The 20503-nt window shown below is 36.1% G+C and overlaps 4 protein-coding genes and 1 long non-coding RNA gene across 8 annotated transcripts; 1 reads left to right on the forward strand and 4 right to left on the reverse strand.

Annotated features, from left to right (window-relative positions):
- Positions 1–58: 58 nt before the first annotated feature.
- LOC135799182 (uncharacterized) lies at positions 59–9995 on the reverse strand. 2 transcript variants are annotated; one of them, XM_065312202.1, is made up of 7 exons: positions 9860–9995; positions 2570–2712; positions 1329–2239; positions 848–1157; positions 572–793; positions 405–507; positions 59–318 (listed from the first exon to the last, which is right to left on the reverse strand). In XM_065312202.1, the coding sequence occupies exons 2-7, from the start codon at positions 2670–2672 to the stop codon at positions 90–92; spliced, it is 1878 nt and encodes a 625-aa protein (XP_065168274.1). In that variant the 5' UTR covers positions 2673–2712; positions 9860–9995; the 3' UTR covers positions 59–89. The 2 variants fall into 2 exon arrangements, with proteins under 2 accessions (XP_065168274.1, XP_065168273.1); XM_065312201.1 differs by lacking the exon at positions 9860–9995 and adding an exon at positions 3566–3707.
- On the forward strand, positions 2441–9884 carry LOC135799181 (proteasome activator complex subunit 4B-like). 2 transcript variants are annotated; one of them, XM_065312199.1, is made up of 13 exons: positions 2441–2538; positions 3142–3235; positions 3312–3633; positions 3913–4053; positions 4126–4287; positions 4347–4563; positions 4628–5917; positions 5977–6615; positions 6670–7980; positions 8035–8770; positions 8827–9140; positions 9194–9514; positions 9577–9884. In XM_065312199.1, exons 3-13 carry the CDS (start codon positions 3428–3430, stop codon positions 9709–9711), a joined length of 5472 nt encoding a protein of 1823 aa, XP_065168271.1. In that variant the 5' UTR covers positions 2441–2538; positions 3142–3235; positions 3312–3427; the 3' UTR covers positions 9712–9884. The 2 variants fall into 2 exon arrangements, with proteins under 2 accessions (XP_065168271.1, XP_065168272.1); XM_065312200.1 differs by lacking the exons at positions 2441–2538; positions 3142–3235 and having other exon boundaries at positions 3242–3633.
- Positions 9829–11224, reverse strand: Polr1C (RNA polymerase I and III subunit C). Its single transcript, XM_065312203.1, has 5 exons — positions 11079–11224; positions 10585–11005; positions 10344–10526; positions 10047–10283; positions 9829–9995 (listed from the first exon to the last, which is right to left on the reverse strand). The coding sequence occupies exons 1-5, from the start codon at positions 11136–11138 to the stop codon at positions 9886–9888; spliced, it is 1011 nt and encodes a 336-aa protein (XP_065168275.1). The 5' UTR covers positions 11139–11224; the 3' UTR covers positions 9829–9885.
- A 529-nt stretch (positions 11225–11753) lies between these two features.
- LOC135798789 (putative phosphatidate phosphatase) lies at positions 11754–20089 on the reverse strand. Of its 2 annotated transcripts, none has more exons than XM_065311754.1 (6): positions 19780–20088; positions 17075–17226; positions 13723–14030; positions 13604–13661; positions 13373–13549; positions 11754–12998 (listed from the first exon to the last, which is right to left on the reverse strand). In XM_065311754.1, the coding sequence occupies exons 1-6, from the start codon at positions 19841–19843 to the stop codon at positions 12909–12911; spliced, it is 849 nt and encodes a 282-aa protein (XP_065167826.1). In that variant the 5' UTR covers positions 19844–20088; the 3' UTR covers positions 11754–12908. The 2 variants fall into 2 exon arrangements, with proteins under 2 accessions (XP_065167826.1, XP_065167825.1); XM_065311753.1 differs by lacking the exon at positions 11754–12998 and adding an exon at positions 13079–13298 and having other exon boundaries at positions 19780–20089.
- Positions 14480–17058, reverse strand: LOC135798790 (uncharacterized). The gene is made up of 2 exons (XR_010549783.1): positions 15002–17058; positions 14480–14909 (listed from the first exon to the last, which is right to left on the reverse strand). It is a non-coding gene; the product is annotated as an uncharacterized lncRNA (long non-coding RNA).
- Positions 20090–20503: the final 414 nt, after the last annotated feature.

Genomic DNA, 20503 nt, shown 5'->3' on the forward strand with positions numbered 1-20503 from the left:
TTACCTACCACCTGGTCATTACCACAGCTTTATTGTTGTCTGGACAATTAGATGGGACTTTGAATTTATTACTTTTTATTAACAAAACTTTACAAAATATCTTTGGAAGCTAAATCCTGTTCATTAGTTTTCTCTTTGATCAATCGCATCAGGTACGGAATTCGTTCAAATTCAGGCAATTGTAACCAGTCCGTGATATTAATAGGAATCACTAAACATCCCTGACTTTCCAACGTTCGTAACGTCAGTCCTACTTTACTTTTCAGCCTTTTGCTGTTTGATGTAAAATGATGAGCATACAAGCCCATTATTGCTATCCTGAAACAATAATACAACAAGTGAACAATGCATAACACCCAAATAAGTTGAATTTTACAAATAATAGACATAAATATTATTCTTACATCTGTGAATCTTCCGTTAATACTACATCCTCTAAATAATTCGGTGAATTGGATGATGCAAACGCCACGGGAAAACCTCCTTTGCGTAACATAATTAAATGATCTACAAAAAAGTTATTACTTTAAATAATTATATTAGTTTGTATTTAAACATCTTCAAATCATACCTATATGATGATATAACTTTGTTTTAACTCCAGTCTTCACATATTTATCACCACCAAAAACATTTAGTAACGCACCCTCCAATGGATATTCGAAGGGAAGTTTCAATTTATTTGCAGCAGCTTGAAGTGCTTGTGGACTAGGCATGATGTTTTGAATGTCTATCTTGTAAGTCATAATAGCTTGGTTGAGCAGAATCAGATTTTCATAGTCTGATTGATAATCTAAAGAATATTTTATAAACAGTTTTGCAGCATAATAATGTAAAATGAGCTTACTAGTTTTAAACACTTTTTGGATATAATTGTCTCTGAAGGCCGATTCTAACACATCGGTTTTGTAAATATTTAGCATGCACATGTTGGCAGCTAACCGCAACCAAATGATTTCGCGCCTTCCTGCATTCTTGAACATATTCGTCGTAGCAATCATCATTTTAATTTCTGGCCAATGAATCGGTCGGAAATCACTGAGCGCCAAGAAATTGATGAAGTTAAAACCCATCATGGGATCACCATTGTGGAAAAGATCTGGATCGTCCATAAATTTCTTTGATACATAATTAAGTAATTTATCGTTGGTATGATACTGAAACAAATAAAATTTTAAAGCAATTGAAGTTGCCTACGTTCAAAATAAATTTCCTCAAAAGATATAACTTTAGAAAGTTAAATACGCGGAAATAATCACAACATATTTGTAAAATATTACACCTAATTTAACATGTTTAGAAAGTACTGCATATAAATAAGTTCTTACCACTTTGTGCAGCTTTTTTAATACGAATACTGCAGCTTCGCATCCTAAATCTTGATCCATCACATAATTTGCAACTAAATCACAAAATATATCGTTGTAATAAAACGGATATTTACTACTATAGCGATTGGTAAGCTTCGTTAGCGTCGTCTCAATATCTCCGTAATTCAGTGCGTCGATATCCACAATCAAATCTTCGATTAGACGTGTGACCAAGGGTTCAAACAACTCATCGGGTTTGAAATCGCATAACGACCATAATATACTCATCGCAGTCTTAGTTTCCATTGGTCCATTATACCGACTTATCGAACTAACTAAGTTTTCCACACACTTAGCTGATACGTTCTTCTTGGTCGCAAAAAGTAAACAATCGGCCATATGGTTAATATTGTCCCTGTCTAGTTTAGTCGACAATTGAATTTCGAATATCAAAGGCAGCGCCAATTGCATCGCTTCGATCAATGGAGTAGCTTTCATTTGTGCCAGAAGAAAATCAAGAAATATGATTTGTGGCAGCGTAAGGTAGTTTACTTGGTGGCGAAGAAGTTGTAATAAAACTTGTACTATTGTACTGTCTGAGGCTACGCCAACATAACTGACGACTTTCAGCGCTTCAATTGTTTCATTTAATTCGATGACACCTGAATGTTTGCGTAGAGTTCGGCACAATAAGTGAAAGTCGGGATGTTTTAAAATTTGTTGTGTTGATAGTTGAGACTGGCCACTTTTTTGTAATGTGAAAAGTGAGCGAAGTGCTTGCATTAGATGCTTGTTGTTCATTACAACTGCATGAGACTTGACAATTTCCAATATGTTAGAAGTAGTCGAGGCTGTTTTCAGAGAGCCCAAGAGGATGTCTTGATTATGTATGGCCGTTGTTTGTTCCTTTGGTAATGAACGAACCAAATCTATGTTTTGTTGGAATGTTTAAATATTAAATTAAATATTGGTGAAAACCTAATACTAAGAACTGATAAATAGCATAGTAAAATAATTGTGCATAGTCAATGTCAATATTAATATTCCGCAGTTATCATAAAGAAGTAGATATGATTTGTTATTTATCCGCATTGAGCGCAAACATCGCAAAACCACGTTGAATTGACAGAACGCAGCATATTCTGCTCAGTAAGCGCGAGTAAGTGAAAAGTGAAAGACTCATCACGCAGCAAAGAAAACTGCAAACAAATCTCGTCCCCTTTGGCAGGTATTACTGTAAATTATTATTAAACACTTGCCTTTGGTAACACTGGAGAAATGGGAATTAAAATTTATCGTTGTCTGTCTAGGGAATCGAGATTTTCGAAAAAAGTTCGACATTAACTTTAAAACATTCGCCATTATGTTTGTGGTTTGTGCTCTATTTCGTTTCCAAATATATCTGAAATACAAACATAATTTAATTAAATAATCAATATTAATTATTATTGTTTAAATCTTTATATTACGAGCAGGCTAATTTTAAACCGGAATACTTGGCCACCTTTGCGGGAAAACGCACGCGTGTCAAGGTTTAAAAATTTCATCAATGCACACAAGATGTGAAAAACTAAAAATATAAGTTGTGAAAGATTGTGTCATTCATTCATAGTTTTTTATCCCGTTGTATAAAGTTTTAATTACAACAAATAGACGCATAACAAACAACTTTTACTAGAAGCTCAATAATTATACAAATATTAAATCGAGTGAACTTGCATTAAAATAATGCGCGATTTGCAACAGTTTGTAGGTTTGTAGTGTAAATGACACTGGCCTTGATTGTGAGAATGCGCAACACGAAATAAAATGTGTTCATTTTGTTTTGTAGGTGCAAGGGCGCACACGTTTGAAATTGGCGCTGCGCCAAGTGTGTGAACCGCAGTGAGGAAAGTGGGGAAGAGGCTGACAAATCCAGAGTGAGGGTAAGATTGCAACAGCAGCCGACTGTCGAAAGTCACCGAAATGACTAGTAATTTTTTTGTTTTTGTCCAATCGTAGTAAATCCACGTACGGTGCGCGATTATTGTTCTAGGAGCACGTACAGTTGCGCGCTGATAAATAAACAGGTGTAAGTTTTTGATACGGTGAATTGACATTTATGCGACTGCCGAAAAATGGACGAGGAAATCGAAGAGCGCTGTGCTCAGCTGGGTTTTCGCCCACAGAAAGAAATCGTTTACAACAAACTGTTACCGTACGCAGATAAGCTGGACGAGGAATCGCGAGTGTTGTTTCATGACATCAAAACTAACCTCGTCAAAGCGTTCCTCGCACGTGAAATTCGACCGGGATGTGCAGTATGGACTTCACGATTGCACAGGTAAGTTTTTCTTGCCAGCGATTGACATGTCACTTCGATGATTTATCCGCCACTTCAAACTTTTTACTCGTAATTTTAAATATCAGCAACGAATTATTCGCCGGAGTTTTGACATTTAGCGTGCTGCACGACGCATGTGCCCACGTGATGTTAGGAAAGGAAATGTACTGATCGCCTGTCTTTGTCATTTGCATGCCCAGGGCCGGCTTTGAAAACTATATATTTTTTTACCTGCATAACATAACCCCATATTTATGCCACTAATATTTGAAATTTCAGATACATGAAAATCTATGGATTAAAATTTTCGAAAGAGGACCATATTTATCTGATTAAATTGTTTTATGAGGCATTGACTATACCAAATTTAGAACCGACGAGAATAATAAAGTTCGCTGGCACGCTCAATTTTCTTCTGAAGTAAGTACAACGGAACATACCAAAATAAACACTTCTTTGTGCGCGCATTCAAATATGTTGTTTGCTCGCCAGAAAAAAGGAGTTATTAAGTCGCGATGACTTGCAATTGGAATGGAGGCCATTATACGATCTTTGCCACCGCGTCACCAAGAAGAATCGTCTTTGCATTGGGATGTACAGATACTTTTCGTCTGTCGAAATCACCCTGGATCAACTTATTCGGCATTCAAGAACGTACGAGATTAAAAAAAACAAACAAACTAGAAATAGTATCCTAATGTATGATATTCCAGATATTTTCCAGTCAGCGCAACCCAAGAAATTCTTGACGAATTTCGCCCGAAACTATGCCCCCATAGTAGTAAAGACCTTGTGTTTTTAATGCATTATTTCGAAACATTTTTACCTATTACAATGAAACCTAGCGAAGCATCAGTTGGATACGAGCTCTGGCTAGAAGAATTCATGAATTTCTGGGACGTTTGCCACAATGCTGGATCCTGGGAGAATGTAAGTCAACAAGTTCTCTCAATGCTGATAAGTTATATTGAAAAATATGTATGTAATTGTATAGCAAATGGCATCACTGATAAGCTGTCTGGCGGAAAACCATATCGGACGTATCAACTGGGAACCATATGTGCCTGCAATGTTCGCGCGCTTCCTGCGCACATTGCAATTGCCAGTCAGCTATAGACAAAAACAATCCAACAAACAGTTTAAGATCGATATTAATTCGATGACACGCTGGATCGTGTCCTGTTTAGGCGGGCCAAGCGATACAGTCTTTAAACATCTCGAGTCTTTCATGCAAACGATTGAGTCTTATTATAATGTAGCAAACACCGGCCGCTGGACACCGAAGATACGCGACTTTTTACGCAAAATTGCTGCTAATTTTGTGAACCGTGTGCATAATGAACGCTACAAGAAGTATACTTGGGAGAACCAAATCCCTGATGAGTTCAAACTCACCGAAGCGGATATTGATAGATTTGTCACTGCGATGAAACCCTGCCTGGAGCAAGCAATCTTTTCCAGAGCACCCCAAGATGTGACTTTTATCTTTAATTATCTAGCTTGTTTACGCCCAAGTATGATTATACCTCTTGTCTTGGACAAGTTGTACACTTCGATGGATTCTCTCACTGAACCGCACAAGTTGACATCTGCGATGATGTCCATTACCGCCGTATCTCGTTATATGGTTCAGGGTAGTCGAGTTGGTTATCCCGAAGGTCCAACACATGTGATCCCGTTGCTTATGAATCTACTGCCGGGAATTGATCCCAATGATCGCCGCAAATGTTTTATGACTTTCAACTTTATCGTGCAGTTTATTAACATGATGCCGCTAATAAATTCATCAGAGGCGCACAAGTATTACGATGATTTAACTGAAGAGGAGCATATTGTGTGTGAAGCATCCGCTGGCTTAGAAGATTTTGTAGTGCAGTTCTTCGATCGGCTGTGTACTTGGGTGGAGTCCAATTCATTGGAGAGTACTAGATTAGAGCAGAACGATCATGATCGCAGGCTGACCAAGTCCGAAAGTATTGCGGAGAGTGCGTTGGTTTCGGTAATTTCCGCAGTTTTGACTCAGTCATCGCCAGAAATCTTCAAAGTGGCTCTGAAAAAGGTGTATAATTTTGCAACGTCGCGTATCTTTGAAATTAAAGTTTCTGGCAAGATGGTGGGCACTCTCTGTCAAGTTTTCAGCAGGATTAGTCCCAAAGAAACTGCCAAGCTGTTTATTCCGCATTTGTGCAACACTCTAGAGACTTTGATTAATGACACAGCAGACATAATGCACGAAGAAAATCTAAACCAGGAGATTTTATATAATTTACTACTGTTATCAGAGGCAAGTTTTTAAATTTCCTACATTTAAAATGTTTGTAATTTAATTCGTTTATACAACAGGTCGTTGATTGCAACACTGAAATTTTACCTTACATTGAAAGAATAACCAGTCTGCTTGACAAGGCTCTGTTTATGACCTCATTGCAAGCTAACTTATTGGGCACTCGAATGCTAAATTTATTAATGACAACGTTGACTTTTACTATGCCGATTGAGTACAGAAGTTGCTCATTGACCTATGACACTCCGATTAAGGAGTATTTAAGTATACGAGATTGGGGAAAAGCGGGAAACATCCGCGACCTGAACATCAAATGGTACATGCCCGGAGAGAAAGAGGTTGCATGTGTTCAAAGTTTATTAAATCACTATTTAGTACCTGAATTAGAACGGCTTAATGCATATGCCAGTGGAAGCGTGGTTTTGACGCGTCATGAGTTGCGCAGGACCTTCAAGATTATCCTCGCGAGCTTGGGTTGTCATACGGTGCTACCTCTATGGAAGGAACCGGCAATGAATTTGATCGATTCGGTGATAGAACCATGGGCATTTGAGCTTATCGTAGGCAGTCAGCTTAGTGTTACAATGCCGGACGGTAGCAACGTACGTAAAACCGTGGCTGATGTGATTCACAAGGTGCAGAAGAAAATTTTAGAAATTGACGAAAGTGATACTAAAAGTATCTATAGTATTATACATGTACGTATTAAATACTAAACTTAATGAACAAATAACTAACTCAATTATTTTCAGATTTACGATATTTTATTGTTTAATAAATTTCGAGGACGAGATTTTGAATTTCACTGGAAGAATTTCCACGCAGTGAAGATTCTACTTGAAGATAAACTGCACAAGAACAAGAAACATCTTCGACATATTCTAATCGACAGGGTAATGTTGCACCAGGAGTTCCGCAATGAAAGTCGTAGTTGCAGTTTCACGGAAACTCACAAACAGATTATGCTTGATTTGTTTGAGTTATCCATTAGCCGCTACAGTGATATTCGCGCTGCAGCTCAATGCAAATTAAACTCATCGATTGGGACCTTCCCATATTCGTATACGATTCTAACATCGCAGATCAAACGCGTGCTACAACTTGATTCGACAGAGAATCACGAGAAGTTTAAAGGATGCCTGTATGTACTATCAGGGCCGAAAAGTACTCCGTTAATTGCACGTCATGACTGGAACTTTATCAAGGAGATTTGGCCCCTACTGGTGCGTTCACAGCCGTCTGAGAAACCATCCATAGTTAACTTGATGGACTATCTGGTCGAAACTGTTCACAAGTCTTTTCCAACTATTGCTATTAATCTAGAAGTACCTGAAAGTCTCATTCAAGTTGGATACAAGTTAGCTGCTAGTAAACCGTCAGTGGATCTTAGTCAATTTGGCCCGGTGATAGAAAATGGACCTAAGGCTTTAAAAAACCATTGCGATAAACAATTGATTGAATACAAAGAACTTATAAGTTCTCTATTGAAGGCTGCAACTGAATGTAATTTACACTGGAGGTATTACATGATGAGTGTGTGTTTCTTGCGTGATTTAGTTCATCCGGATTTAAAATACAGCCCAGAAGTCGTGCAATTCTTTTGCCGATCACTGATAAACGAATCACTTAAAATTCGTAAAATAGCTGTTAAAGTTATGCTTTACATTATGATGCAGAACAAAGTTATCTATCCAAAGATTAAAGTTGATCCGTTCAGTTTTTCGAATACTGCTCCAACTAAACAGATCGCGCCAGGAAACCGAATTGATAATGATTGGTTACTTTATAATAATCAGACTGCGCCTAAGAACTCCGAAGAGTGGAAAGCCCCTAGATTTGTGCACAACGAATATACTGGTTTTTATTGCTGGCCAGTGGATTTGTATGTTTTCGATTATAGTACAAACTACAGTTTAAATGCAGACAATATGGAACCGCAGCATAGAGAAATGCTTGCGTTTTTTAGTAATAAGTCAAACATCGACATTTTGATTAAATATTACTCGATCGAGGAGAAAAAAGGCAATGACAAGTTTAATTCTTTTAGATTCCTGTTATTCAAAGTAAGTTATGCGATGTAAAAAGTTAATAGTTTTTTTTAAATTATTTGATTGTAGTATTTGTTCAAAATGTTCAACACCCAACTGCTGCCTATATTTATGCCGCACTTGAACCAACTAGTAGAAGATAAGCAGGAACAATCACAACGCTGTGCATCTGAGATCATATCTGGTATAATCAGTGGATGCAAACATTGGAATTACGAACAGACGGTCGACTTGTGGACGGAAATGATTCCACTGCTTCGCAAAGCGTTTAATAACTTGTCAGCCGAAACTCTGTTCGATTGGGCGAGTTGTATTGGTATGGGGCTGGAGTGTCGCGATCCGAATCGATACAACTGGCTCTTGGAGTTCCTGATGGACGATCCTTTGAGTGAGAGTACTTCGTTCTTAGGCTGTGCGCGCATGTACATTCTTTATTGCGCCCTCAATCAACAATCATGGCGCAATGCGGAATTGTACAGCAGATGTTTTACTTACTTTAAGGCGCATCTTATGCATCCATTCCAAAACGTGCGTGATAGAATCAGTACCAGTTTGACGCATATTTTTTGTAAGGATATTGTCTTTCCAAATGGAAACGAGACGAAATGTCCGCATGTGTCTGACTTTTTCGACGTTGTTAATCCAAAGTTAAATGAATTGTATGACAAAACCGTGAAGAAGTTTGAATATGACCGAGATATAGTGTATGATAAGAATGCGGTCGATAACACTGCATTGGAGCTTAGTAAGATTTCAATTATGGACGAATCTGAGAAGGAAAACTTACTTCGACTTTTCAAAATCTGTACGTATTAAACGTTTAGTCTATTTCAAAATAATAAATAATAAATTGTTTTCTAGCTGCAAAATATGTAACTGGCAGTGTGGTTCGTGCGATTTATACGATGAAGCGGGAACATTTTATTTTGTTGCCGTTGGCATGCGTATTTCAAAGCAATGAAGTCGATGACGAACTGACGGGCATTTGCACGAATTTGATCGTTGTGTTTGGATGCTGCGTGACACCCAAGATCTACTTGCCAGATGCATTGAAAGCAATCACGAAAGTAGCAAAATGTCCGTTTTGGTCGGCACGTGCTGTGATCGCTGAATTTATACCAGTATTTGTTTTTCACAACATGGCGTCTATCATACACACAAACATGGTGCAAGAGGTAAATATATTCTATTGCCAACTTAAACATCAGACCAATACGAGATTCAATAGATTTTAGATGTTACATTGCTACTGTTGGAAGATGTACAGCCTGAAGTACGTGTGAAGGCTAGTCAGGCAGTTAGCGGTTTCTTGCATGTAAAATTCATAGAAGAACCCATAAAGTTACTCGAGACGTTCCGAAAGAAAGCAAAAACCAAATTGAAGGCGACCACAGTTGGCAAGAATTGCAATGCAAAGATACGCATTCGTCACGCGGGAGTCTTAGGTCTCTGTTCTTATATCAACGCGAACCCGTATGATGTCCCGGATTATATGCCAGGAATCTTCGAGGATTTGGGACCACATCTTAATGATCCTCAGCCTATTCCGGTAAATATATCTTGTTCTATTTTAGTTATACGACTAATATCATTTTTTAAATTTAAATTAAGGCAACGATCCGCAAGACTTTGGGTGATTTCAAAAGAACGCACCATGCAAATTGGGACGATCACAAACTAAAGTTTACGGACACCGAGTTGTCAGTGCTTACAGATTTGACAGTGCCTCCATCTTATTATGCTTGAACAACTAAACTAACTATTGGCACAGGTTCTGATATCTATCTGGTCTACGTGTTTAATTGGTGATGTATTTGTTAGACTAAGTCTAGAGGTGTAGGATTATTTAATAAGAGATGCCGATTTTATAAAAATGTTTAAATATTTTCCTTACAGCTGTTGATAAAGCAGAAAAATTATTTATGAACTGTTTAATTCTTCCAAAATATCCCGACACTTGTTTTTCAGGATCATGATGGACTCTTTGAAAATGTCAGAAGGTTGCATAGCGCCAACGGATTCAATTGTGACTGTAAATTAATGTAATTATTTTTAAACATAAGACATGCTTTTGTGCTTACATATGAAGTGATCTTCGATTTTAGTCATAACCACAGCATCTTTTAAATCGTCATAGCGAAACACGTTTCGACTAGAGAAGTCATACCGTGCATTTTTGACAACGGCCACTTTTTTGTCCCCTTGCTGTTCAAGTTCAATTACTCCAGCAGAAAAACACTTCTGTAGTCTTTCTGCTTGCTCACCTTCAACTTCCCTTGTCAGTTTTATATCTGGTAGCAGTCTATAATATGCAGTAGCTAAACAATACAGAAATTATTAATAAATACTAAAATACTAAATAGAAACAAACTGTTTACCAACTGGTGAGAACTTTGCATGATCTTTTCCTATCCCTTTAACAGCCACCAATTTCATGTCTAATTCATGTCCAGGTCTCATTTTAGAAATAAGAATATCATCCTCAATGGGCCCTACTTTACTCTCATCATAGAGGTCACCTTGATTTCCTAGTGGTGACCATTTGATGTGTTTAGAATAAACTATAACAAGCAATAGCATAAATTGACAAAACTTTCAATTAGCAAATGAATAATTTACCATTATTATTCTTGTACATATCATCAGGTCTGGCTGAATCTTTATTACCATCTTTGTTCATGGTACATTTAATCTTCAGCTCAAATTCTAAAGTGTCCACTTCAGTACCATCTGCTTCAGGATCAGTTTTAAACTCAAATAGTCTAGGATCTGCTTTGAGCGGAATCAGTCCTAGTCTCTGTGCCAAAACCTCATCCTGTATAACTGATGTGTTGTTGAGTATATGTACTTTTTCTATTGCCATGCTTGGCACTTCACTGATTATAAGTCGTCGCAACATATTCGCAAGAAAGGGATGAATCCCAATTAAATCAAATTCCATTTCGTAATTTTCATCACGAATAATGACTATGCGAAAATTCGATTTGAAGCGTTTTATAGTCCATGGCTCATCAAAAACCGTTGGTGCCGTGGGAATATTCTACAATAATATTTTGTAAGCTTATAATATACATGTAATCATTCTAAAGAAGAAGAATTAGGTAGTGTGTTACCTTAGTAACTTTATATTCGTTTAGAATAACTCTTGGTTTCTTGTCGTTAACTAGATTCATTTTCTTGTTTATCAAACAACGTGCTCACTACAAACTGCGTTTAAAAATCACATGGATGTAACCTCTCAAGTCATTCCAAACATCGTCGCAACTTTTTTTTAACTCATAACATAGGCAACTCTAAAACCATTGGAGTAACTGTTTGAATTGAAATGAGCAGCTTTTTTTGTAATATTTTTTATGATGCAAACCAAATTCCATTATTTTGTTTAATAACAAGCTACTGCACATAATATTTTTGGTTTTGAAAGAGTTAGACATTCCCCTTTGCGCAACCTGAAATGAAGAGAAATAACAAATAAATCTGCGCCTGGATAACTGGATGACTCAGGTACAGTTGAGTACTTTTGTTGATACCTAATTATGTTTGGTCACTGTGCGCTGCCCTTTAATACCAGCTGGCAACCCGCAAAAACTGATGGGGGTAATCGGCGGATTCATGGTTTATCACTCGTGGGTAGCCCGCTTTGACCAAAGTACTATGTTGTGCTACTCAGTAGTGCGTGGAATGTCCAGCGACATAAAAGCAGGTCTTCCGTCTCTGGTTCTCAAATAATACTGATTACTAAATTCTTATTGAAAATTTTAGGGAAATAATTACAGAAACACAATTAATTTCACATTAATACAGAATTTATTCGAACATATAGTCACTTATTATTGTTGTGCAACAGTTATAGTTAACTAAATCCGCTTCAATACTTATTGCAAACTTATTCTCACTTAAATATTACTTCTTTAGTTTATTGAGATTGTAAATTATTAGGTCGTCAACTCCACCGCTTCTCAAGTCTCTTGATTATCTAAATATTAGCTTATGTTTTATAAATATTGTGGAATAAGTTTAAAATGTTTCAAATACATCAAATATTGTTAAATGTTCCCACACCTTTGTCAGTACAGTCATTTATATGTATATAAAAATTAAGGTACAACAAAATAAATACTGATATCGAATTTATTACATTCTAGTACCTATTTGGCATTTAAAGCAAGTAAATGTCGAAAACCAACTCCTTTAAAGCTTTTCGTTGAATGTTTATCGACTATATCCCATAATTCTATTTTTTCATCTAAAAATTGGAAAAGCAAACTCATTTAGCAGCGTTTGTATGTGCTAAGTAAATGTTCTACCCACTTAAGAATGTAACTCATGTACACAAATTTAAGTCTACTTCAGATAGTTATATAGATAATCTCATAAAAAGCTTGATTGACTCTGTAGTATTTTATGCACAATTATACGCTACAATTATCAGTTTAAATAACCTGTATCAAGGAATCACATTTAGAGCATAAATAAGTCCTCCTCCAAGCGACATATATTAGATAAGTTTTACCTTGTTAGACATGATCATCGAATTTGTGTATAGTTTTAGTTTATGAATTCTTAAATCTATATTTATTCTGCATAAACATAAGTCCCATAATTTTAATATAAATAACTCAAAATATAAATATATAACATATAACATGTGTATTAAATACATTGTAGTCAACTTATTGCTTCAAGTTTAATACTAAAATATGTAATTTCTTATTTAGGCCCATTGTATTCGTCGCGCAATTAAATTTTACTTAAATATTTAACATATGTACAAAGGTAATAAATAATCCAAATCCTTTACAAATCCTCCTAGATTTTGCTGCACATATGACAAGATTCGACAATTTCATATTGTACTAACTAATAATCTCGAAATATTTAAATATTAAAGCCAACTTAAGTAACAAAATCAGTGCCATACTTAAAAGTGAGCGATTGAGTTCTTAAACCGAGTTAGTCCCGCCATTTTGATTAGGCTCTTGTTTTCCACTATGACTTTTATCGGTGTGCAAGAGTTTCGCAACATATACGCCCTGAAAATAGAAAAATAATAATTTCAGTAAATAAGCATGTATAATTATGTAAATGAAAGGAAAATCAAATAAAAAACTAATTTTTAAAACAAAAACTAAAAAATGTAATTATTTACAAAACGGTATAAAATGTTAGAATAATACTAATGCTACTTAGTCAGACCGAGGTTTAATATAAAACTTAAATAAGGCCTGGAGTGTTATCTAGCTGTCTCTACAACTTAGTAATGGAATATATTGCGATTCAAGGCTTGGAGGAATAGTGTATTTCGTGTTATTTGTCACACCAAACACATGCATCTACAAAACCAACATGAGAGAAACGTGATCAACAAAATGCTATGGCTACAATGATCGATAGAAATAGTACATACGTTTATGACTGCTGATACCACGCCGATTGCTAATCCGGCCAAGACATCGCTCCAATGGTGCTTGTAATCAGACACTCTGGTCATTCCCACCCATAACGCCCCTAATACAGCGATGTATTGAATGGAATGTTTAATTATGCTCCAAGTTCTGCATTTGAATCGGGCACCAACAAAAAGCTGCAAGAACAATCAATTAAATTCCAGCAAACACATAAATGATTTACTGCTTACTGCAAAATACAACATTGTGTACATGGCAAATGATGAATGGCCTGATGGAAAGGATAATCTGTAATTTAATCATTATAAGAATGGTTTATTAAATACCGGTATAATGTTAAAAATATTACCTCATTTCTTTTAGTTGGCGTTGTGATATATCAGGATTTGAACATTGGTAGTCTGTAATATATCGATGCAAAGATGAGATGTTACTCTCACAAGTAGTACCCTGGAATATTGGCAGGCAGAGTGTGTAGAAATGCGGTCGAAGCCTGCCGACAGTGTACTTTAGTGAATCTGTGATGCATTGTGAACAAGCTGCGCCAAAACAAAAGAAGATGAATTCCCGATAGCTCTCGAATATCCATTTTGGTATTGAGAATCCTGCGACAGTCACCCTGGCTTTTCGATCTCCCTTAAATTCACTAATAATGATCTGAAATTAAAAAAAGTCGCATGTTACAAATCAATATATTTTAAAATTGATGTACCTTCGTATGTTATTTATGGACACAAAAACGACAGATTTTGATAAAATTATCATACAGTCATCAGATTAGTCTGGCAAAAATATAACTTAAAGGAAATAAGGGATAAAAGTTGATGTGGAAATTTGATTATAGTTTTATCAATATAATTCGAGTCATAATCACGAAAATCAAGAAAATAATTTATATGTACAATACTTATGGTGATACCCAGAACTGTGCTGATATGAATTTATCTATATTTTATAATATTTTATTTATTTAAATGTGATGTATGAATATATGAATTACAACTTGGTTTTTGAGTTGAGTTGAATAAAATAATATAAAAAATGATAACATGGAATACGTATTCAATATTTTATCTGCATTATTCAATTATTATTCCCGTGGTAGATTGTGAGTGATTCATATATTATCATAATTATCAAAATTTGCCACTGCTGTTTGTTATTTAAATTACTTCACACACGAATTCTCCTGAAACTTCCCACGTAATGTTTATTGCATTTCGAGAACAATATCACATGAATCACAATCAACGTCATGCGCATAACAAGAACAGCACCACCGAGATAATCTCGCATGAAATGATAATTCAAGAAAATCAATACATACTAACTTGTGAACAATTAAATGTGTCTTGTTTCACTCCAACAAGCCAACAACTTCCCTCATTCCCACAATAGATTTGTATCAAATATACAGCAATCCACGAAACCACAACCATATGGATTAAAACGAAGCCACAAGATATAAATCTAAAAATAATTCTACAAATCCCGACGCTTACTCATATGTACATATGTTATCCCAGCGTTATATCCCTTAAAATTTATTATTAAACGCTTTGCATTGCGAAGGCATCCCATTGAGGTTGTCACCAGCGGCGACGCGTCGCCGTTTAACTTTTACTTACAACAACAAACAGGCGCCGAGATCTTCTCGACAGCGTCAATGCATTAATATCCCAAGAAATACGTATGTAGATTCTCTTCGTTAAAAAAAAAACACAATCCAAACGCTCTCAAAACAATTCCTGACAAATTGCCTTCGGTTAATGTTACCACACGGTTTGGTTGCTACAAGTGTACGCGTTTTCATGAAGCGTTTAATGGCTTTGTAATGTTGGGCATATCACCGAATACAAAGCGATGTGCGCGCGACAAACATGGAAGCATGCTCAAGCCGTTCACCGTGACCTTTTTTTGTATAATTTCGAATCAGATTACCATAAACGGTAGAACAGGGTCTCTGAATGTGTCGATGTGACAGTACAAGTGGACTAATGTGGTCCGAGCGTGTAGATATCATACGCTTCGGAAATAATTTTGTATTTTTTTTTATATTTTATGGAACGTGAACATAACATTGGTTTATTATTCGATATTGATGTAATGCTCGTCGATGATAGCATCCTGCATCATAAATATTGCCGATGACATAAATTACTTAATTCAATCACATAAAAAATTCCACGTGCACCAAAAATGAATAAAAATCTTTCTATAAAAAAGTTAAAACCTGTTTTCATTGACCCGACAAACAAAAACATTTTGGAACAATCTGTTTAATTATAAGTTCCCCAAACTTTTAAACGCATTCAAATTGTTTGCGTTTGCGCTTTAGCAAGTTTTAATTAAACACGCCGCTCGACAGAAATATTAGAGTTCAGCATTTTACAACGTCTATTAACAGTTTAGCATGGTTTCCGTTAAAAACAACACATAAAAAACGGTAAAAAATCGAGTATAAAAGAAAATGTCGTTGAAATACCAAAGAGAATTCGCGGCCTGCCTGTTCGGAAGTAAAAATTTCATCGCAAATGAAAAACACCGCAACGTCGAAGCTCGCTCGCATTTGCATTTTATGCGCGAGCGCATGAAGCAAGCAAACTGCCGGCTTTCGGCGGTTTATAAAAGCTGATTATGCGAAACCACGAACCGCAACTCGAGGCTTCGAGAGCGTATCATCTTCAACCACAAAATGTGCTTGTCCGATGTGGATCAAAAAACTCCACGACGAGCGGAATGCGTCCACTTACACTTTCAAACATGCCGCCGCAAGAGAAGACAGTTGATGTAACCGTGCATTCTGCATTCAACTTGCGACCACATCGCATTACACGCACGTCACACATGACTGCCAATTAATTACCGCGCTGATAAGAAAACAAGCACTATAAATTAGCCAGCAAATGATAGCAGCCCAGAGTAGTCGTAGGTTGCCAGCTTGAATTATAATTTTGGAATGCGAACAATGTGAACGCTTTATCGATTTCCATCCGGTCTGTCCACATTTTCAGATAGTATGGTTACTTATACACTTCGGGAGTTATTTACGGTATTAAGTTTACCTGAAAATGTTTGATTCATGTTAATTTAATCGACTTTGACATCTTTTACAATCAAACACTTCAATCTGGAATTATGTTTGTTCAATAACAGCCTGATTATGCATAAACACGCACTACATCACACTTTATATTAAGGTATGCACAACGAGGACAAATCTGATTTTACAAATCATTCATGCCTCGAAGCGTGATTATTATAATTGAAATATTTCCTGCCTTTAGAATTCAAACACCTAAATCAAGTATACGTGATATAATCATTGTTATAACTTACAACCAACAATTTCAAGTGTCACATCGCCTATAATCCCTTTTCAATAAAAGATAGCCATATGAGTTGCGGCTCGTATGAAATATATAATTAATGTAATGCAAACTTATCGATTTACGATGTGCCAGCGCCGAGTGCAGGCAACTTTTGCTTGCGTTACATTGGTTGCATACTATAACTATAACCTATAGCCAAGCGTAAATCGTAACAATTTTTATTACTCTGCACTCCAGTCAGTAATAATTTTTACGACTTCTTGGTGCATTTGCGCAGGTTTGCAACTCGTGCGCACTTAGCAAATTAGCATCAAATGTTTTCGAGGGCCGGTTTAATACATTTATTGAACGATCGGCGAAAATACTTACCGCTATCAGATTGCCGCCGAAGCCAAATATATACAGATAGTAGCTGGGCACCGTGGAATCATGGTAGGGATGTCGCAGACTTTCGTCATCGCAATAAAATCCTCTGTGGAATGCTTTGCCCCACAGGAAAAATGACAAAACGACTAGGCCACCTGCAACAAATAAAAAATTTTGATATAAAAGGACCAATTCACGTTTGAGCTTTTGTGTAAAGCTATATAGCTTTACCTAGGTATAGGGCATTGGGTTTTGTAAGCCGAGGTTGTTAAAAATGTGCCTTTTTGTTCACAATTCTGTTAGGTCAGGTTAGTATCGTGTGTGTAACGTGTGTAACAAACATAATAGATGAAAAGAAACGTCAGAATCGAGGGGCAATTCGGTAGCAGTAACGTTGACTAGCGGAAATCACATTTTTATTACATTCATAGAAAATCATATCAAAAACACGCAAATTATATTCAAAATTCAAACCTACAATATTTTGGGGAGTTGATGACTATTTTTGGCTACTGTATTTATGTCTGCGTCACTGCAAAGTTTAATGTGTTTTCAGCCCTCTATAAAGTTGTGCAACTAATGCAGTAGGTAATTTATGTGCCACGTTCCGAGCCATTGAAATCCACACATGCACAAATCCCTAATAGTTTATTACGCATGGGTGACACACAAATCGAGAGTAGGGCTCTCTTTACGCTTCGATCATAAAGAGAATGCGATTTCGTGCGATACGTAATCCACTGGTTGTTCGCTGAACCAGCAGCTTCGATTTATATTTTTAGCCACCTTCTTTCCATACATGTTCGAATGTAAATAGTTTCCAGTTACACTGTTGACTTTCGTCATGTGGTATGCAGCAAAAGGGTTGCATGAACATGACAACAAGAATTTTAATGCCGTGGATATTTGAGTCACTCTGAGGGGTGAATAATGAGAATAACCGAGCTGATATAGGTACAACACGCGTGTTCACAAATTATTTCCTATTTGTACAAGAACCGACTGTTGACTTATAATTTGCTATTCTTACTCTACTTGCGTTAATAACTCACGAATATGAGTCATTGCGCGTGGGCACCAGCGTGTAACTAGTTCTGGGTAATAGAAAATAGTGAAAGTTAATTTCTACATTAGACATGGTAGGCACAATCAGGGCCGTATCAAATGACAGGTTTAAAGTTACCTGTAGCCTGTATACACACGCTGATAATCAAAAAAGCAATTATGATAAGAAAACCCGAAGAATTTATTTACTTAACTCTTAAAGTCAATGTCATAAAATCTACTCACGAAATATTCCGACTACTCTCAAATTACTTTATATGAGATGACAGATAAGATGTCATCAAACTTGTTGGAATTATTTGGCTTGAAAACGCTCTCATTAAGATTAAGTACACTTAAATCCTAACCTGTAGGCGAAAGTAGACTACCTACTTGTACATAGTTAGCGCTATAGACCTACAAAAGAAGTATCTGTATTATAAAAATAGCTCCAAGCGCGGAATCCTAATTAAAATTTCTCTTATTTTCTCCGCGTCGATATAATTCAAGATCCAATTATAGCTGACATTGACTGTGATCTTGTGCATGTAGAAAATACACCAACGAAGGACAACTTGCACCAATTTATAATAAAATTCGAAGACCATAAACATGTTTGCATAAATGCAATATGCCATTTCAAAGAGTATATTAATGAGGTTAATGAACCCCGATTAAAGCCATCCGTATGATGTTATTTTGAGTAATCGAAACCTGAAAAAATTTATACAGCGCACATAAAGCTACTGTTACATGTTTAGTCGCTGTGCGGTGTACGCTTCAATATTTACATTAATTAAACAGTATGCACTCCAAGCTGTACAAATAAAAGTTTCAGAATGCATTGTTTCATGATATGATTGATATCGTTGTGGCCGCCATGCAAAAACACATTGTTATGTCTGAAAGCGAATTGAAAACAGATACGATTGCCGCAAGAAAATTTCTAATGCAATAATATAAATGTTATTTTAGAAATCATTGCTTAAAATAACAATTGAAAGTGTAAACGTGCTAACAAAGCAAATAAATATTGTGACGGTCATTTTATTTTTAGTGATGAGTGACACCAGATGAGAGATGGACCTTCATCCCTTAAAAATAAAAATGCTCGATATATGAAGAAAACAAATACGATTTGTTAAGAAATGTTGAAATAGAAGACCAACTGACAAGCGCAATAACGTTGAATCATTTATCACGATCATAACAACATATAATGATTAATAAATCACACGATTAAGAAAATATTCTATTTAGAAATATGACTAGCGTTTTTTTTTTGCAGTTAATGTGTCTCTCCTGTGTTGCAATTAAGTTTGAGTTTGTACTTTAATTTTAAGTTTAAAAAAATAAATTTATCTCTTTGATAACCAATATCTATGTGTAAATATTTACTATAGATAATTACTTGTAGGTATATCTAGGTATTTGTTTATTTCATAACCAATTAATTTAAAAGCCACGAGCTGAATTTCAGTGAATTTTACAGTGTAAAAAACACAATCACAGGTGATAAGAATAAGGTATTTGCTTATATTTGTGACTTAACAGTTTAAAATAGGTAAATAGTGAGTAGCTGATGATGTCAGAGCACTTGTCAGTGAAGGTTATATAAACTAGATACGGTAATGTGTTGAAAACGTCAAGTTGCTGTGGTTTACCTGCAATAATAATTAGCAATTCGATAATCAGCGCCGGCAAAGACTTTCTATTTTCCTCTGCCATTGTCGCCGTTTGCAGTAATTCATTTGCGATGCGTTGATGTCAGATCTCCAACTTTGCACACACTTCGAACGCGTGCGATTTGTACGCACCAACACGTTGGGATTGCGATATTATTGAGATAAATAAAAATAAACGGGTCGGTGTCGGTATATCCTTCAAGCTCAGCTGATTCTCTACGAGACGGCGCACGACGCACGACTCGATCGAACCGCACCGCAACACGAGCGGCGAATGACTGAATTTGTATTACGCAGCCGGAGTAGGCACCGGCCAACTCATCCAGTGTGAGTGAGCGGAATTGGAACCTGAATGAAAGGACTAAAAGGGCTTCATATACTACTATGTATGTATTTCGTTTGTATTTTTTAACTTCGTGACATTCTAACTTGTAATTAATAACCGCTGAATTTGTGGTCCTTGGTCTTTTTTTAACCACAAATTACTAAATAACAGCAAATTGTCTACAACAGTAAATTGAGCAAACGTCAAAGTTTCTCTTATTTTTTAAATTTAGCAATGTACATCACTTATCTACGTTGCGTAAATTGTTTTATGTGCAAATTTATAATGATTTGTCATTTTTTATTGGCAAAAATACAAAATTTTGGAACAGTATGATTCACCAATACATTATTTTATTTTTCACACACAATATTACTA

The sequence above is a fragment of the Atheta coriaria genome, unplaced genomic scaffold, assembly GCF_025399875.1.
Source record: "Atheta coriaria isolate IRGN ID8LTWV9N9 unplaced genomic scaffold, Caltech_Dcor_3.1 hic_scaffold_9_pilon, whole genome shotgun sequence".
Classification (NCBI taxonomy): Eukaryota; Metazoa; Arthropoda; class Insecta; order Coleoptera; family Staphylinidae; genus Dalotia; species Dalotia coriaria.

Bases quoted from the DNA above. Each gene is read 5' to 3' on its own strand.
- LOC135799181 (XM_065312199.1), top strand. From the start codon at position 3,428: ATGGACGAGGAAATCGAAGAGCGCTGTGCTCAGCTGGGTTTTCGCCCA. The intron at 4,564-4,627 runs GTAAGTCAACAA...GTAATTGTATAG, and splicing joins ATGCTGGATCCTGGGAGAAT to CAAATGGCATCACTGATAAG. The intron at 8,771-8,826 runs GTACGTATTAAA...ATTGTTTTCTAG, and splicing joins ACTTCGACTTTTCAAAATCT to CTGCAAAATATGTAACTGGC.
- LOC135799182 (XM_065312202.1), bottom strand. From the start codon at position 2,672: ATGGCGAATGTTTTAAAGTTAATGTCGAACTTTTTTCGAAAATCTCGA. The intron at 794-847 runs GTAAGCTCATTT...AATATTCTTTAG, and splicing joins CCAAAAAGTGTTTAAAACTA to ATTATCAATCAGACTATGAA. The intron at 319-404 runs GTAAGAATAATA...TTATTGTTTCAG, and splicing joins TTAACGGAAGATTCACAGAT to GATAGCAATAATGGGCTTGT.
- Polr1C (XM_065312203.1), bottom strand. From the start codon at position 11,138: ATGAATCTAGTTAACGACAAGAAACCAAGAGTTATTCTAAACGAATAT. The intron at 11,006-11,078 runs GTAACACACTAC...ATATTATTGTAG, and splicing joins ACGAATATAAAGTTACTAAG to AATATTCCCACGGCACCAAC. The intron at 10,527-10,584 runs GTAAATTATTCA...TGCTTGTTATAG, and splicing joins TATGTACAAGAATAATAATG to TTTATTCTAAACACATCAAA.
- LOC135798789 (XM_065311753.1), bottom strand. From the start codon at position 19,843: ATGGCAGAGGAAAATAGAAAGTCTTTGCCGGCGCTGATTATCGAATTG. The intron at 14,031-17,074 runs GTAAGTATTTTC...TTTTAATTTCAG, and splicing joins TCGGCGGCAATCTGATAGCG to ATCATTATTAGTGAATTTAA. The intron at 13,550-13,603 runs GTAAGCAGTAAA...TTGTTCTTGCAG, and splicing joins ACACAATGTTGTATTTTGCA to CTTTTTGTTGGTGCCCGATT.